Genomic DNA, 18,537 nt, shown 5'->3' with positions numbered 1-18,537 from the left:
GAATGCTACAAGTGTAAATACATTTAAGAATAAACTTGATGTGGAAATGAAGAGCTGGAACAACCTTTTTATTCACTACATGTGATCGTAAACTGTGATGTTAATTTTGATTTGTGATTTGTTTTTTAATTGAATGTACGCAGTGCAGTATTTATTTATTTATTTTTACAACTGTGATAGATAACTGTGATTATGTGATTCAATAGTCTCATCGGGTTTTACCCGCCTACTGTTGATTTTTTTGTAATAATAGTTATATTTGGGTTGGATTTTATTTTATGAGGTTGGTCCAATCAACTGCTACTTTTTCATGTCGATTGTAATCTGATATCTAGATGGCATTTACCAGACGTATTTTTTTCCAATATCTGATAACTTAGCGTACGTTTTAAACACTGTTTTAAAACGGCGAGTAAGTGCGTGTAGGATGCATCGCGGCGAGCATCGCACCGAGATGCCTCACTTTGTTTGTACTCTTAGAGACTGAAACTGTAATGTGGCTCCTTGCTAATGATTTATTGTAGCCTAGTACAAAGAACTACATATTTGCCTGGCTCTAATATTGATACAGTGTTGATTGTGTTTCTTCTTCTGATTGACAAAATCTTTACGTCTTTTAATCCCAGCAACTTTAAATGGCTATTGATCTTGCCAGTGTCCCTTGCCATTCTATCAATTTTATGAATATCGAGATGACCTTGACGTTATTTAAATTTGTGGCAGAAAATTCTGTATTCAATTCTGAACCACTGACGAACCGATTGTAACCAGTAGCTTTTGACATGATAGGTGGTAATTTTGATTTTTAAGCATTTGTTTTTATGCTTATCTACCCCGAAAAATTTACTGAAGAAACGGACAATATAGAGAGATTAATTACTAACAGCAGTCAGTATCACATGAAAGCGGAAATTAGAAAAAAAAAACAAAGCCTAATAGGAAAAAAAAGTATTTACACAAACTGATCAAGACCTGCAGTGTCTATCGATTATACTTGTCATGGTAACTAGACAATGGCAAGGACAAATATTCTTTTATCCGTTTCAATGTCTCGATGTCTCCCTAGACATACAAAATTATGTCGGTCAGTGATTCCAGGTCAATCTGTTAGAAGTTTTACTGTCACTACTGTCACTGATTCTGAGAGGTAATTTTATGTCCGGCAATCTACAAAGTTTAGCTAAGTGGTTGCCAGCGGTTGTAGCTGACTACGATGATACATTTACCAGTTGTAGAGTTTTAAAAAATGATTGTCTAGTGTTAATTAGAGAAGTTAGTGAGGTGTCTTTGGGGACGCTAAACGTTCACAGAAGTGATGTAGCGAATTTGGGGAATGTTAGTGAAGATTTGTTGCCGGTAGAGGTAAGTTAGCAATATTAAACTTATTTATAAAGTATGATCGAAAAAAACAGCGTCAAAGACGGCTGGGGAATAACAATCAATAATAAGTTTGGCGAGGTCAATCTTTAGACGTCAGCAGTTACTAAAAATTGGTTGGAAAGGTTAAAAAAGTAAGTAAGTGCCATTAAAGCAAACAAGAGTAAGGACAATGTTAATGACTTCTAAGGCTGGACCTCGCCAAAATTATCATCGATTCCCATTTCCCAGCCGTCTTTGACGCCGTTTTTTTTTTTCGATCGTATGGTACTAATGTGATCTTTTTGGGTTTATTTCATTTGTTTTGCCGCCCCCTCTCACCAATAACAAATCAAGCAAGTAAAGTATCTAATACAGCCAACAAAAGGAAATTTTGTCTCCCTAAAATATGTAAAAAAATTGTGTTAGAAGACCAAATTTCGAAAAAAGTCATAGAGAAAAGTTGTTCAGAATATTATTTCACGAATAACTATATATTATCCTCGTATGTACCCGTATTAACAAGGGTATTTATGTTAAATATACAGAGACTTTCCAAAATAATAGCATTATTTATATTTTTCGAAAATTTTTCAAAAAATTATATTTTTTTCTTTTTTTTTCTTTGTTGTAGGTACTGAAATATTCGTAAAAAATAAAATATTTATAATATCAAGCTTGTTGCAATGGTTTATAGAAAAGAAAAACTTGAATCCAACATATTTATGTTTTTTTTTGTTATCAGATCATTTAGAAAGTCTATAAAATTATTTTGAATGTTTTTTGTTTTATATAGGCCATTGCATCAAACTAGGTAGTCTGAAAATTAACATTTTTATTATTTTTTTTTTTCATTTTATTTATACCGGGTGCATCTCAAAAGTGGTTCACCCCTATAACTTTTTTATTTTTTTAGATTACAGCACGAGTACATATATGACAGAAATTAGGATTGATTGACACCAATCAATCCTAATTTACGTCATATACTACTATACCAAATCTCGTTCTGTAATCTAAAAAAATAAAAAAATTATAAGGGTGAGCCACTTTTGAGACGCACCCGGTATGCTAAAAATATTTAATACTTGATTTTGATAATTCAGAATTAATTCAATATTGGCGCAGTATGTTTTATTTTCGAACATACTGGTTTCCGAGTTGTTTTCGTTAAAAAAATGCCGCCCTAAGTAGTTTCCTTTCTTGCCTAATGGGTAAAGCGGTTCTGATTTAGACTCAAGTTTCTTTGAAACAATTTATGCTGTATTATTTCAGGAAATGGAAAAAATATCTGCAAAATTAGAGAATCTGACAGAAAAATTTGAAAAGTGTTTTAAACTGTTGAAGCCAGGCAATGTGACCTCTTGCATTTACATGAAGCTAAAAATGTACAGGAATTTACTGTGGAAGGTCAAATTACAACTTTGCTATATACTGCAAGAGTTTATTTGTGATATCGCTTCTTTGTTTGTATATCATGGAGATTTCTTAATGAAACTAACATTGAGGTAGATGCATATCCTTACAGTATTCCATTCTCTATGTTATTTAATTCTAGGATGTCTACGTCGTATAATAGTTTACTATCAATGGATTCTAAGTTTAATTTGTCCAAAAATACCAACAGTGTTTGTAACAACACTTGCCCCTATCTGTTTTTTCCATTGAGGAAGTTTTCAGTGACTCGCTTGCTGCAGATCTTGTCAGCAAACAGAGCAGAATATTGCTGTCACAGATTAATTGACTGCTTATTTGATACATGCAAGATGCACGATAACACCGAAGAGGACAATAATTCTGACAATTCTAGCTTCGAGATTTATGTGTATGTATATTTAAATTAATAGTGTTCCTATATTGGTACTTTCTAATAATTAAATATATAGAAAATTATATAATAAAATTATATAAGAGTTTCTTGCCTTGAACTGCTAATATAGAAATTAATTCCACGCTGTGTTTGACATAATGGGGATCAACCTGCTCTCACTACCGGTTTCGGGGCCCTACCCCATCATCAGGTGAGCTTGGGTCGTTTCCACAATATGTCGAGCACAGCGCAGAGTATATACACACGACTTGTCGTAAAGTAGCTTTAAGATATTAAGTCCCGCATCGCGAGATAGCGGCCTGCGTGCAATGGTAGTACTTTCGTACCACCGAGGCACAACTATCGATAGTAAATAAAGGCTTTTTTCGGCTAGCCCAAATTATATAATGGAAAATAAACCATTGCACGCAGGCCGCTATCTCGCGATGCGGGACTTAATATCTTATCGCTACTTTACGACAAGTCGTGTGTATATACTCTGCGCTGTGCTCGACATATTGTGGAAACGACCCAAGCTCACCTGATGATGGGGTAGGGCCCCGAAACCGGTAGCGAGAGCAGGTTGATCCACATTATGTCGAAGACAGCGTGGAATTAATTTCTATATTAGCAGTTCAAGGCAAGAAACTCTTATATAATTTTATTATATACCTAAAAACTGCAAGAAATTTATTTTCCATTATAGAAAATTATATACAGAGTTCTCCGAACTGTATTCCGGAAATTTCAGTAGCCATATTCTGCCGATAAAAACAAGTAAAAAACTTCGTATTAATATATGTCCTAAAATGCTTAGTTTCGGAGATACAGGGTGTAAAAGTTTCATATTTATTTCTATTTTTTGTGTTTTCTTTTAAAGTGTATGTTCAACACTATGATAAGAGTCATTAGGAATATATCTGTGTGTAGAATTTGTTGCCTACTTAGGGAACTGTATTCTACTTTCAATTAACCAACCAACATTTAATGCGATCAAATTTTTTTATGATACATTAGAAGTCGTTAAATAAGATTTAAATAAAAAACATTTTATATAAAGAAAAAATAAAACACGTAATTCAACTTTTTTAAGTGCACTAACGAAACATTTATCTCCTCCTTTGGTTGAAAATGAAGTAGAAATGAACAAAAAAGAAAACTCTATTAACATCGACGACAGTATTGAAAGTTTCGTGCATTTGGAAGAACTAATTGCATCAGAACAAGCTAATGTTTTGAACATTCTAAATTTAACTCAACAAATAGCTCCTGCTATGTTGGGCAAAGAAGGAGTTAAAAGAAACAAGAGTGGTAATACAAATACTCTTGTAGTTATTTTAATTATCGATGTAATTGTTTTAGGAGAATATAAATTGAGTGGAAAGATTATTCAAAAAGTTTTGGAATATTATGAGCAAATATTATGGGCGGAAGTAGGAAACTACATGGAACATGTGGTACTGTGGTGGACTTGTCATCCTTTGTCAGCAAGATCTCCCAGATCTAGTCAACATTTAAGAGAATGGATCAATCATTTTGTTCCAACAGGTTACTACTATATCAAAATTTAAAAAAAAATTGTCACAAAAAATATGGCCCCTATTTTGCTAGAGTCTATTTGGTCTACCCAACGAGAAAATATTTCCACAGATGACATTTAAAAATTTAGAGAAACATTTTACATGTGAATTAAAATGTCAGACCCAACTGACACTTATGGACTCTCTCGTTGGACAGACTAGGTGTATTGTTATATGATATCTGTCAGTTTAGATTGGTATTTATTGTTTTCTTAAGTAAAGTGTAGAGCCAGCTATACACGTTCCGGTGTACTTACAAACTCGTTAGGTTACCGAGTAACAACTTTTCTTAGCGGCTTAGCAGAAGCTATAGTCTCTGAATCAGAAATTGAAACTTTCTTGAAACTTGCACGAGTCTAGATACAAATGCGCAAAAATCTTCCCACATACGTTTCAGTATACTTGCGTAAGTCTAGTTTGGCAAGTATAATGGAACGTCTGTGGCTGGCATAAGGAAGAATACAGGACTTTAATAGAAAAAATGCAGGAATATGAAAGATTTATTTTAGTGCTAGTAATACCAGATTTATAGGTGTATTGTTTACAGGGTCTGGGAATAGTGCGTCGGGCATCTGTAGCTCCAATAAAAAAAGTTAGGAATTTTGTTTAAGTGCAAACCTAAAGTATGCATTAGGATGTATTTCAGGAAAATATTTTAACTACTACAGGGTGGCCCAAAAAATTATGAGTGGATCGAAATTATTTTTTTTAAATGGAACACCCTGTATATTATTGCATTTTTTGGCTTCTTTTTTAATCACTTTACATAATCCTAAGATATTATTAAATATGTTTAGACAGTTTCAAAGATTAATAAATAAATAAAAAAATAATTCTTTTCAGACTTTTTTAAAATAATTATTAAAAATAATAGAAATGTCCTAAAATCTAAACTATATAGTATTTACAGTAGTGAGTCTGTACTTACTTTAACACAAATATCGTAATCTTAAACCGTACAGGGTGTCCAAAATTCTATGCCAACCTTTTTAAAATATAAAATAGTTTTTCTTTGTTTTTTTTAAGAAGTTTTTAGCGGTTTCGCAAATATTCGAGGTTTTATTACGTATGGCTCTTTCAACGGTAAAAAGCAAGAAAAATCATTGGGTGGCTTTGATAAAAATATAAAACCGCGAATATCTGCGAAAACATTAAAAATTTTGAAATATTTTAAATACAAAAAGTGTTTATTTTTTAATTCTTCATCTAGGAAATAAATAATATATAGGGTGTTCCATTAAAAAAAAAAACAAAAAAAAACTATTTTATATTTTAGAAAGTTTGGCATAGAATTTTGAACACCCTGTATGGTTTAAGATTACGATATTTGCAGCAAAATAAGTACAGACCCACTACAGTAAATACCTAATTCAGTCTTGATTTCAGGACATATCTTGTATTTTTAATAATTTTTCTAAAAAGGCTGAAAAAAATATTTTTTTATATATATTTATTAATATCTTTGAAACCATCAAAGCATATTTAATATAATATCTTAGGATTATATAAAGTGATCCAAAAGGAAGCCAAAAATGCAATAATATACAGGGTGTTCCATTTAAAAAAAATCATCCCGATCCACTCACTTTTTTGAGCCACTCTGTAAAAGTTAAAATATTTTCCTGAAATAAATCCTAATACATACTTTAGGTTTGCACTTAAACAAAATTCCTAACTTTTTTATTATAGTATTGTGTATATTGCTGAAAATATGAATTTTGATATAGTCAGTAATGAATTTTTTGATTTGTATATTGCTGAATATATGAATTTCATATAGTCAGTAATGAATATTTTGAATCGATAAAAAATTATTTAAATTTTCAGAACTTTTTCAACACAAAAAAGATATGGAGGTAAATGTGAGATATGTTTCAAAAAATAGATGTAAATTACTTTTATTTAGGAGGTTTACACTTTTCAATATGTGATAATACACACTATCTACAGAAATAACCGTTTTAAAAACAAGTTTAACACTTTTTGTCATAGAAAATTGAGAAATACGAATTTTGGATATATTCCAGTTTTAGAAATTGGAGAGTATCTTTAAGATTCCTCCAAAATGTATTTTTGAGATTTTTTGATTGCTATATCATTCAAATTATTTCCTAGTAAGACACCCTGTCAATGACAACTAGTTAACCTCATAATATTTTCAGCTGAAATACCTACGGTAATACTATCCGCTCTGACTAGCCTCGCCGATGCTCTAGGAGTCCACGTCACGTCCACTTTATGGGACTACTGTTTCAGGAAAGCTTTGGTAGCCTCCAAAACGACATGTAATCCGGAAACAGGGCAGCTATTTTGCAACGTCCTTCAGGAACTAGTGACGTTGTGTAACTTGTGCGAGGTGACGGCGAATTGGATATCCGGTGCACCACTGGACGAACTTCCTGTTGTCGAACAAATTCCGGTGCTGCACAGACTCGGTAATATGGAGTTACAGAAAAGAATAAAAATGAATACAGTCTTTCTTTGAAAAACATAAAAAGAATCATTTTGAAATATGTTTTTAAAGTTTAAAAGAGTAACAATACAGTAAACAATACAGTGTCCGGCAATAGTGCGTCGGGCATCAGTAGCTCCTAGAATAAAAAACTTTGGAATTTTGTTCAAGTGCAAACCTAAAGCATGTACTAGGATGTATTTCAGGAAAATATTTTCACTTCTATAGGGTGGCTCAAAAAAGTGTGAGTGGATGGGGATCATTTTTTTAAATGGAACACCTTGTATATTATTGCATTTTTGGCTTCCTTTTGGATCACTTTACATAATCTTAAAATATGAGTAAATTTAATTCGATTATTTCAGAGATATTAATAAATAAATAAAAAATATAAATTTTCCAACCTTCCTTAAAAAAATGATTACAAATACGAGAACCGTCCTGAAATCAAAACTATATTAGGTATTTACTTTAGATGGTCTATAACTTACTTTGTTATAAATATAGTAATCTTAAATCATACAGGGTGTTCAAAATTCTACGCCAAACTTTCTAAAATATAAAGTAATTTTTCTTTGTTTTTTTTTTTAATGGAATTATATATTATTTTTTTAGTATATTATTTTTTTATTAGATGGAGAGTTAAAAAATTAACATTTTTTGTATTTAAAGTATTTCAAAAATTTCAATGGTTTCGCAGATACACGCAGTATTATTTCATATGGCTCCTTCAACGGTAAAATACGAGAGAAAAATCAATGGGTGGCTTTGATAAAAATTTACTGTGGAAAATGCCTTATAAAATATAAAACCGCGAATATCTCCGAGCGAATATCTATATTGAAACCGTTAAAAAAATGTATACTCTAAATACAAAGAATGTTCATTTTTTAATTCTCCATCTATTGAAAAATAATATACAGGCTCTATTTAAAAAAAAACGAAGAAAAATTATTTTATATTTTAGATATTAAGTTTATTATATATATAGTATATATATTAAGTTAAGACACAATTAAGTTTGGCGTAGAATTGTGAAAACCCGGTATGTTTTACGATTACCATATTTATACCAAAGTAAGTGTAGACCATCTAAAGTAAATACCTAATATAGTTTTGATTTCAGGACAGTTCTTGTATTTTTAATAATTTTTTTAAGAAACTCTGAAAAATATATATTTTTTTATTATTTATTAATATCTCTGAAACTATCGAAATATATTTAATCATATCTTAGGATTATGTAAGGTGATCTGAAAGGAAGCCAAAAATGCAATAATATACAGGGTGTTCCATTTAAAAAAATGATCCCCATCCACTCACACTTTTTTGAGCCACCCTATAGAAGTGAAAATATTTTCCTGAAATACATCCTAGTACATGCTTTAGGTTTGCACTTAAACAAAATTCCAAAGTTTTTTATTCTAGGAGCTACAGATGCCGGACCGTGCCGGACAGCTGTGACGTAAAAATCTCGTGACGTCACCAACTGGAGGCCCAACTCTATTTAGCAGAGTTGATAATTACCCGATAAAAGTTTAAATTGTGGATCTTTTTTCACTCGCCAGATATATTTCGAAGTTTTAAAATGTCTTTTCCGAGTTTTTAAAAATATTATAGTATATATAAAAATAGTTTTAATAGAATACGGAAAAAATCATACCAGTCAATAAATGTTTTCTCTCACTTTTTATCAATCAAATTAATAAAGGAATATTTTAAGTTCACAATAGTAATATGAGAAAAAAACAATAAAAAAATAGATATTTTTTATAGTATACAGGGTGGTCCGAACTGTATTCCGAAAACTTCGGCAGCATATTCTGCAGTTAAAAATAAGTAAAGAAGTTCGTATAAATGTATGTCCTAAAATGCTTAGTTTCGGATTTTCGGTGTAGAAATTTCATTTTTATTACGATTTTTTTCAAATTATTTCTGAAGTAACGTCAATATTTGGATGAAAATTAGTGTCTGGTAGTTTTTTGATATGACAAATTTGATTTTGATGTCAATATGACTCCTATTTGCAGGGGGCGCCACCTACATGTGATTTAACTATTTAAAGGGTAATAACTTTTCGTCCGTACCTGTATAAAACTACTGAGTGAAAAATTATAAATTTCCGTGACTTTCTACGTAAAAAATGTCTCTTGGTAAAAATCGCTACGAGCAACTGCTCTGAATATATTTAGAACGGAAATAGTCAATACATGTCATTATTGATAAAAAATAAACACGTTGAGTAGATAGTTATTTGACTGAAATAATAAATTTGGGATTTTTTTATTTTTTTATATTAATTATAAATTTTTCTGCGAAAAAATGATGATAAAACAGTTTCTGATGAACTTTTGGCACAAAAACATTTAAAATTTATGATTTCAGTCTAATAACTATTAAGTCAACATGTTTAATTTATGTCAATGATGACAAGTATTGATAATATTGACTCCAAATATCTCGCGGACCATTACTAGTAGAGATTTTTACCAAGAGACATTTTTTACGTAAAAATCGTCGTAAATGTATATTTTTTTACTCAGTAGTTTTATACAGGTACCGACGAGAAGTTATTATTCTTCAAACCAGTTAAAAAATATGTAGTGGCGCCCTCTACCAGTAGGAGTCATATTGACATCAAAATCAAATTCCTCATGTCAAAAAACTCCCAGAGACAAATTTTCTTCCAAATATTGACTTTACTTCATAAATTATTTGGAAAAAATCGAAATAAAAATGAAACTTCTACACCCTGTATCTCCGAAATGCATTTATAGGAGCTTTTTTACTTATTTTTATCTGCAGAATATGCTGTCGAAGTTTCCGGAATACAATTCGGACCACCCTGTATATTATGTATTTTATATATTGGAAAATAAATTTCTTGCAGTTTTTAGGTATATAATAAAATTATATAAGAGTTTCTTGCCTTGTACTGCTAATATAGAAATTAATTCCACGCTGTGTTCGACATAATGTGGATCAACCTGCTCTCACTACCGGTTTCGGGGCCCTACCCCATCATCAGGTGAGCTTGGGTCGTTTCCACAATATGTCGAGCACAGCGCAGAGTATATATACACGACTTGTCGTAAAGTAGCGGTAAGATATTAAGTCCCGCATCGCGAGATAGCGGCCTGCGTGCAATGGTAGTACTTTCGTACCACCGAGGCACAACTATCGATAGTAATTAAAGGCTTTTTTCGGCTAGCCCAAATTATATAATGGAAAATAAACCATTGCACGCAGGCCGCTATCTCGCGATGCGGGACTTAATATCTTATCGCTACTTTACGACAAGTCGTGTGTATACGTGTGCTCGACATATTGTGGAAACGACTGCTCACCTGATGATGGGGTAGGGCCCCGAAACCGGTAGCGAGAGCAGGTTGATCCACATTATGTCGAAGACAGCGTGGAATTAATTTCTATATTAGCAGTTCAAGGCAAGAAACTCTTATATAATTTTATTATGTATTTTATCGATATTTCACGCCCCCCTGCTCCGGGGGGACGCGACGGCGTCGGCGCGGCGTCGCGTGGCGGCGCCTGTCGCAGCGCGTAGCGGAGTGGTATTGCCGCAGTTGACAGTCATCGATTTATCGGTAGGTGTGCGGACGTGGTAATTATAATCGATAATAGAAGGGTGAAAAAAGTTATAAATCTGTAAAAAGAGGTGTTTAAACTATAAAGTGTTTGGCAATTATACAATTTAAAAGGTATAATGCCTTATAATGTCTAAATAATAAAATGTGAATATTATATTTAAAGCTATATTTCTTCTGTTTTCTCAAATATATTTATATGTATTTTCTAAAGTTTTTACTTATCTTTTACCTCACCTCAAACCTTTCATATTTGAAAGTTACATAAACTACACCCTCTACATCGATTAACTACATGTAATGTAGTTTATGTAGTTTTTAAGAGTAACATGTAGTTTTCCGAACCCTAATAGTAATACTGATCAAATTATTAGTCATGCTTGTTATTTACTAAATTCTTTAAAATGCGATGAAAATAATAAAAAATTTCTAACTTTTATCTGTGTGCAATATTAAAGTTATTAACTTGGGTTGAGTAACAGGTTGAGCTTGAAGTAATAAAATATTGTTTTAATGAGTAAAATATGAGGTATGTTTTACTAGAGAACTTGCAACCTGATCCTCTTGAAAGTAGGTTTGGAAAATATAGACAGTTAGCCGGGAGTCAGTACAGTATTTGTGTTCGACATTTATATGAAGGCGAAAAGAAACTTAAGATTCAGTCATTAATGTCCCTAAAAATAATTTAACATTTTCAGACAACACTGATATTGAACAAAATTAACTTATAAAAACTAACTAAAGGCTGTCTTGGGTTTCCAAAAGATGAAATAACTAATATAGTTTTATTTGAATATATAATCTTTAACAAAGCCATGAAGAGTTTCTCAAAATTCACAATAAAAAAATATTTTTATCTAAAATATCTTTGGATTACATTAAAAGTAATAACACCATTATTAAAATTTCCGCAATGTACTATTTATAATGCTAAGTTATTGTAAAAATTGTCATAAATTCTATTAGAAATACACGTCTGAAAAACTACTGTTGTTAAAAAATAATGATAGACTTGGAAAAGGAAATAACAGAAACTTAGACACACATACAGCATAAATAAATACAATGACGATGGATAATGTGAGATGGGATATCAATCTGATGTTTTTTAAATTTTATGTTTAATTATTATTTATTAAAAATTCGGTGCAATTAAAGTTTATATCCATTATATACGTATAAAGTGTATCAAATGCAATCAAAGTTTAGGCCTCCAGTTGATGACGTCACAAATAAACTGTCTGGCCTTGTTATTACGGTGGTTACGGCCGGACGCACTATTGCCGGACCCTGTATACATAGTATTCAAAGTAAAAGAAATTGCACATCCATTGTCTTTATTTAATTTTACTAACGCAACGTTTCAGTCAAATGTATCACTGGTCTAAATCCTAATACTACTGAGCTATCGCACCCCTATAACTTTTTTTATTTTTTCAGCTAAAAAATCGAGATTTGGTAGGTTAGTATATGACATAAATTAGGATTGATTGACGTATTCAATTGCTTTGGGTTACTTCCTGTTTCACCGGAAATGACTACAACTTTTGACTTTTAAATGGCACTCTCGGTATTTTGTTACTTTATTCAATTGAAAATGACACTTGAATATAATGTCATATCATATGTCAACTTTTGGCAATTTTTAATATGGTTTATTTGAAATTCAACACGTGATTCATAACGACATTTTGACTCGAAATACCAAGTGTGTTGTACCAAATTATTCGGAAAAAATGTTCGTTTGGTTAACCCTCGTTCCATTTGAAAAAAATTGAGATATGATTAAAAATACGATTTGGGCATCTTTTAACCGGGTAGGACAAGACACTAAAAACATTAGACGATAAAATCTATTTTTCCAAGGCTACTTGATTAAAAATTAGTGTTTTCAACACAGCCATCTTCCCCTAGGAGATGCAAGACTTTGTCGTTGGTGGGGAAGCTCCTGATCAGGTGCTGGGGGGAATCCCCCATAGCACTTGGCTTGGTCTAAGAAGCATCTCACTCATCGTCTTGTCTCTGACTGTAGTGTCGTGGCCAGGGAATTGCACCACGACATATAACGATACCGGGCGGGGCTACGGACAGCCTCAACCTTGGGGCACCGGGGGGCACCCCATTGTATTTTACCCCTTACTTCTACATGCGGGGCTCTGTAGAAGTGGACCGACTGTCCCTAGCGACTCATAGGAACACTATGAGATCTGGTAATAATAGTAATAAAAACATCACCGGTGAAGCTGTGGGGAAACCCCCTAGCGACACTGGGAACAGTAACAATGAAAGTTCCAAGGGGCCAAACCCAAAGAGAACTACAGGAGAGGTGGCTGACACTTGCGTGAGACCATCCTCCGCAAGTGGCATACAAGCTACCACCTCCTCCAAGGGTCGGGAGCCTACCTCCTACCTCTAAACCCAACAGGCGACACAAGCTACCGTTTCGTCTACCCGGCCTGGGTCGTAGCTCCTCGACTGTGAGGGACACGGGTCTCCGTAGGAAGTCCTGGGACTGTATGATGAGTTATAACTCAAGAAAGGGGGACACAATAGATCTTTAAGGTCGCAGAGATTAACCCCCCTCCCACTTATTCTAAATTCTAAAAAAATTATTCTAACACAGCCATGAAGAAGCCACTAGATTGAAATTTAAAATACAATTTTGTTTTAAGCGAAAATGTAAAAAGTTGACATATGATATGTCATTCTATTCAGAGTGCCATCTTCTATCGAATAAAGTAAAAAAAAATCCGAATGTGCTATTTAAAAATCAAAAGTTGTAGTCATTTCCGGTGAAATGGGAAGAGGCCGAAATGGCTTGAATACGTCAATCAATCTTAATTTATGTCATATACTAACATACCAAATCTCGTTTTTTTATCTGAAAAAATAAAGTTATAGGGGTGAGCCACTTTTGAGACTCACCCGGTATACTAGTGCGGAGTTTTCACCCGTGAAAAAGTTGGTTGCAGACAAACGTGATGTTGTCCACTGAATCCCCATCGTGAATTTATACAACATTATACATATTTATTCGACCAAGATAGTCTTCTAATGTTTCATAACGTACCCTAGTAAAATTTAATCCAATTTCTACAATTTACGACGATATGATATACCAATATTCTTTATTAATAGATCACAGTATTCATACTACAAGGTTATGGACAATCAGCGAATGCAGAAAAAATTCAAACAATTGGAATGTTGAAGCCTTCTTCAAAATATCTCACACCGACATAGTTAACTGTTTAGTTCAGCTACATAATTTAAGACTCATCGACCATACTGTAGAAATAGAAAAGGGTGGTATGGCAGTCCATGTCGAAGTGTGTGCCCTAATGAGAGCCAAACTAGTTTCAGAGGTTCAAGAAAATATTCACAAGTTAAAGGTTTGTTAATAAAATTCTTTAGTTTTTTAAATATAAGGAGATTTTTCAGGATGCACCATCCGAATGTCTGGAAACGTTGGCTTCAATCTGTAAAATTACAAATTTGGCTAATTTAAAAATGATATTTCCTCCTAAGGTTTTTTGGAAGGCTAGTGATAATGTGGTGCCTAATGCAGCCTGTTCTTATGTTAATACATATCTAGGTAAATAGAATACCGGGGGTTCCAATATTCCGTGGACATAGAAGTTTAAGTTCATTGGGCGCAATTTGCCTCCATACAAAAATACTTTGTTTGTCCTTAGAGGGAATCTAGAAATATTTTTGTAGGTCAGCTTGGAAAAACATGTTTTTTTTCTCAAAAACTATGCGAGCTGGCGCTTTTTACAGGAGACAAAAATATAATAAATACTAGAAAGACTTTTTTACGTCTGTTTTTTTGTAAATGTCAGATTTTAAACTGACAAGCAAAATGTATAGGCAGTCCAATTCTCACTTATAATATCACAAGAGCTTAAATTATTTTCGGAAATTTTTTTGAGGGCACGAATATTTTGAAAATTATCCCGAGTCGAAGACGAGGGATAATTTTCCTAAAATATTCGTGCCCGAAAGAAAATTTCCAGGAATAATTTAAGCTTGCGTGGTATTCGGTAAGAAAATTTCACACCTAAATTTGAAAAAAATATTAATCCAACATGACATTTTAAAATAATTTCAATTTGTTAATAATATTAACAAATATTATTATATTTTTAATTAGTTACATCAAATGCTAAAACTCAAATGGGTAATATTTCAATATATAGACATTGTAGTTCATTCACATTATGATTGTAGATCTTATGTTTACCTTTTCAACTGTCAAAAAATTTCCACTAAAGTTTCGTGGCGCCTCGAAAAAATTTCCGGAAATTTTTTCAGTTGCCATGGTAACTAGTCAACATTAAAGCATGTTATTGGTTGAAAAGTAGAGGTGTGAAATTTTCATTCAAATTAGAATATTGGTTCTCAAAATATCTTAAAAAATATATTATTTTTTTTAAACGCAATACCCTCCAACGGACAAACGAAGCACTTTTATATAGGATAAATTGTGTTCAATAAACACAATTTAATTTTATATTGATTCCAAAAATACGTAGTAGTTCCTTTATATTCACATATTTGCGATTTGAGATAAATCATTTATTAATACGTCTCTTAAAAATTATGACACAATTAATTTATTAGATTTTATTAGAATGAAAATTGTTAGGGGAATGTTTTATTTAAACTTTTAACTTCAATTATCCAATTGTCAGAAATAGCCAAGCTGAAATTGAAATGCTGCGCCTACTGTGACGGAACATTTATTTAATAATTAATTAACTATTTAATTTTGTTCCTATAGAGAGGACTTTAACTCCAGTACTAAAAGCAGTGGATAACGACACCATATGCAACACAATCCTAACATTAATTTGTGAGTCTTGGTTGGATCACATTTACAATAACAAAATTAAATTTTCTCAACACGGTGCCTGTCAATTACTATGCGATTTTGCTTATGTAAGCTTGTGGATAGAGGAGTGTCCCATCATACACGATCATATGAGAAAGAAACTATTAAGAAATGAAGTACTGAGAAGATGCGAGGGTGTAGGAAGATTACTGCTTAGATGTCCAGGAGAAAAACTGAAGATGGTTGATAAGAAAATGATTAAAAAAACAGGTAATTATATATGAATATGTACGGGGTGGTATACTGGGTGTGTTTCAAAAGTGGCCCACCCCTATAACTTTTTTATTTTCTCAGATAAAAAAACGAGATTTGGTAAGTTAGTATATGACATAAATTGGGATTGACTGACGTATTCAATTGTTTTTGGTCACTTCCTGTTTCACCGGAAATGACTACAACTTTTGATTTTTAAATGTCACCCTTAGTACTTTTTTTACTTTATTCAATTAAAAATGACATTCTGAATAGAATGACATATCATATGTCAACTTTTGATATTTTTGCTTAATAAAAAATCATATTTTAAATTTCAATCTAGAGTGCCATGGCTATGTTAAAAATTTAATTTTTAATCAAGGAGCCTTGGAAAAATAGATTTGATAGTCTAATGTTTTTATTGTCCTGGCCGGTTAAAAGAAGACCAAATCATATTTTTTTAATTATATCTCAGTTTTTTTAAATAGAACGAGGGTGGGTCATTAGCATATTTGGAGAAAGCATACTTTTACGAATAATTTCATACTACACATTTGGTAATTGAGTCAAATTTTCGTTATGAACCGTATGTTAAAATTTCAAATAAACCATATGCGCAAATGTCAAAAGTTGGCATATGATATGTCATTCTATTCAGAGTGTTATTTTCTATCGAATAAAGTAAAAAAAAATATCGAGGGTGCCATTCAAAAAGCAAAAGTTGTAGTTATTTCCGGTGCAAAAGAAAGTGACCAAAAACAATTGAATACGCCGATCAATCCTAATTTATGTCATATACTAACATACCAAATCTCGTTTTTTATCTGAAAAAATAAAAAAGTTATAGGGGTGGGCCACTTTTGAGACGCACCCGGTATAAAGAAATAAAACTGCACATTAGTACGTGAACTCACAAATATAATAACTCTTCTTGTAAACCTATTTATTACTTTCAAAACAAAACTTTCAACGATATATACTGAATATGCGCAATATGTCAATTCCACGCGTGTTGTCACCTTTAAAATCTATAGTACATAGGTTGCCTTTTAAGTTTTTACAATCGCTTGTTTCTTCGGTTGTACTGGACACGAAACAACCATTCCATTAGAGGATCGAGCAACTGTTAATGCCGAATGGTATACAACAATTTGTTTGCCAATGATCTTCGATGAAATAAGAAAAAAGAACAAAAAACGGTCGTATCATTCTTCATCACGGCAATGTGAGCTCCCATAAAGTAGAGGTGTGTAGTTTGTGAACGAACTAGTTCCAATGAGCTATTCCGACCCTGGATCTGCCGCACCTATGTACGCGATATATCCGACCAGCCGACGGCGACGGCCAGGTCGAAACCTAACCAAACCTAACCACCACTGCATACTTTTTAAAAATTGATCTGGGAAAACACCTTACTTAGAAAATACCCCGCATATAAAAAAGAGTATAAACCTAATTCATAAACTGTTTCTTCTTTTAGCAAAAGAGAAAGAATCAGATGAGGAAACAGATACTCAGCAAATGCCTGCCGAAATGTACGTACCTAATCAAGAACAATGGCTGGAACTAAGAGCTTTAAAGAAAACCAGCGGGTTCAATCCATTTTGTTGTTAAAAATCTAAAATGAAGTCCAAGTATTTTACAATTTATGATTGTGTTATATAATTTTTATATATTTAAGAAGTCCTATTGTAGTTACTATCTGATATATCTATATTTACCAAAAAAATATTTGTTGTTTAATCAAAATTAAAGATATTTATTTTTAAGCAAATACTCCGGATATAAGTATACGATTGTTATAGAATGGAATATCATTTAATTCTTCAATAAATTTATTACAGTAATTATTGCATTTTTTTTAATTTAGTAAATTATTATATCTTTAATGTACCACATAACTGAACAACAAACCTTTGACAGGGTAAACTGTCAAACAACTGTCGAACAAAACGGTTCAACAAATGGCATCTAAAAATTACAGAAAATACAATTCACCTTAAAATAACAGACAAATGTCACTGTCATATCTTCTTTCCTTCAATAAACTATAAAAAAAAATATTGTTGTGGTAGAAAATGTTTATGTAAAGCATCTATTTGGCGCCAGCTACTGGATACGTGTAGAGAGATCCAGTAGCTGGCGTCACTGGTATCATTGGTAGACAGCGGAGAGCTGGCGTACCAGTGAGACTGGCACCAGCTACTATATCCAGTAGCTGGCACCACTGGTTTCACTGGTAGACAGTGGAGAGCTGGCGTACCAATGAGACTGGCAGCAGCTACTGGATCCAGTAGCTAGCACCAATGGTTTCACTGGTAGACAGTGGAGAGCTGGCGCCAGTTACTGGATACGTGGTTTAGAGAGATCCAGTAGCTAATGGATACGTGATGTAGAGATGCAGTAGCTGGTACCACTGATATCACTGGGAGACAGTGGAAAGCTGGCGCCAGCTACTGGATACGTGTAGAGAGATCCAGTAGCTGGCGCGGAGATCCTACTGGATACGTGTAGCTGACACCACTGGCATCACTGGCAGACAGTGGAGAACCGGCGCCAGCTACTGAATACGTGTATCCATATGTGAGATCCAGCAGCTGGCGCCACTGGTACTACCTACTGGCGGACAGTGGAGAGCTGGCCTT

The 18,537-nt window shown here is 32.9% G+C and overlaps 1 protein-coding gene across 1 annotated transcript; it reads left to right on the top strand.

Moving 5' to 3' along the window:
* Nucleotides 1-1,155: 1,155 nt before the first annotated feature.
* LOC115888556 lies at nt 1,156-17,675 on the top strand. Its single transcript, XM_030908308.1, has 10 exons — nt 1,156-1,362; nt 2,632-2,864; nt 2,915-3,181; nt 4,260-4,477; nt 4,532-4,714; nt 6,909-7,181; nt 13,942-14,195; nt 14,245-14,398; nt 15,587-15,907; nt 17,373-17,675. The coding sequence occupies exons 1-10, from the start codon at nt 1,156-1,158 to the stop codon at nt 17,504-17,506; spliced, it is 2,244 nt and encodes a 747-aa protein (XP_030764168.1). The 3' UTR covers nt 17,507-17,675.
* The last annotated feature ends 862 nt before the right edge of the window (nt 17,676-18,537 follow it).

This window comes from Sitophilus oryzae, unplaced genomic scaffold, assembly GCF_002938485.1.
Source record: "Sitophilus oryzae breed Bouriz unplaced genomic scaffold, Soryzae_2.0 scaffold_801_pilon_pilon, whole genome shotgun sequence".
Classification (NCBI taxonomy): Eukaryota; Metazoa; Arthropoda; class Insecta; order Coleoptera; family Curculionidae; genus Sitophilus; species Sitophilus oryzae.
The sequence above is the reverse complement of the archived record's forward strand: the minus strand, read 5'-3'. Positions and strand labels throughout refer to the sequence as shown.

Coding starts and splice junctions, on each gene's coding strand:
- LOC115888556 (XM_030908308.1), top strand. CDS start 1,156: ATGTCCGGCAATCTACAAAGTTTAGCTAAGTGGTTGCCAGCGGTTGTA. Junction 14,196..14,244: donor AAAATATTCACAAGTTAAAG/GTTTGTTAATAA, acceptor GAGATTTTTCAG/GATGCACCATCCGAATGTCT. Junction 14,399..15,586: donor TTATGTTAATACATATCTAG/GTAAATAGAATA, acceptor TTGTTCCTATAG/AGAGGACTTTAACTCCAGTA.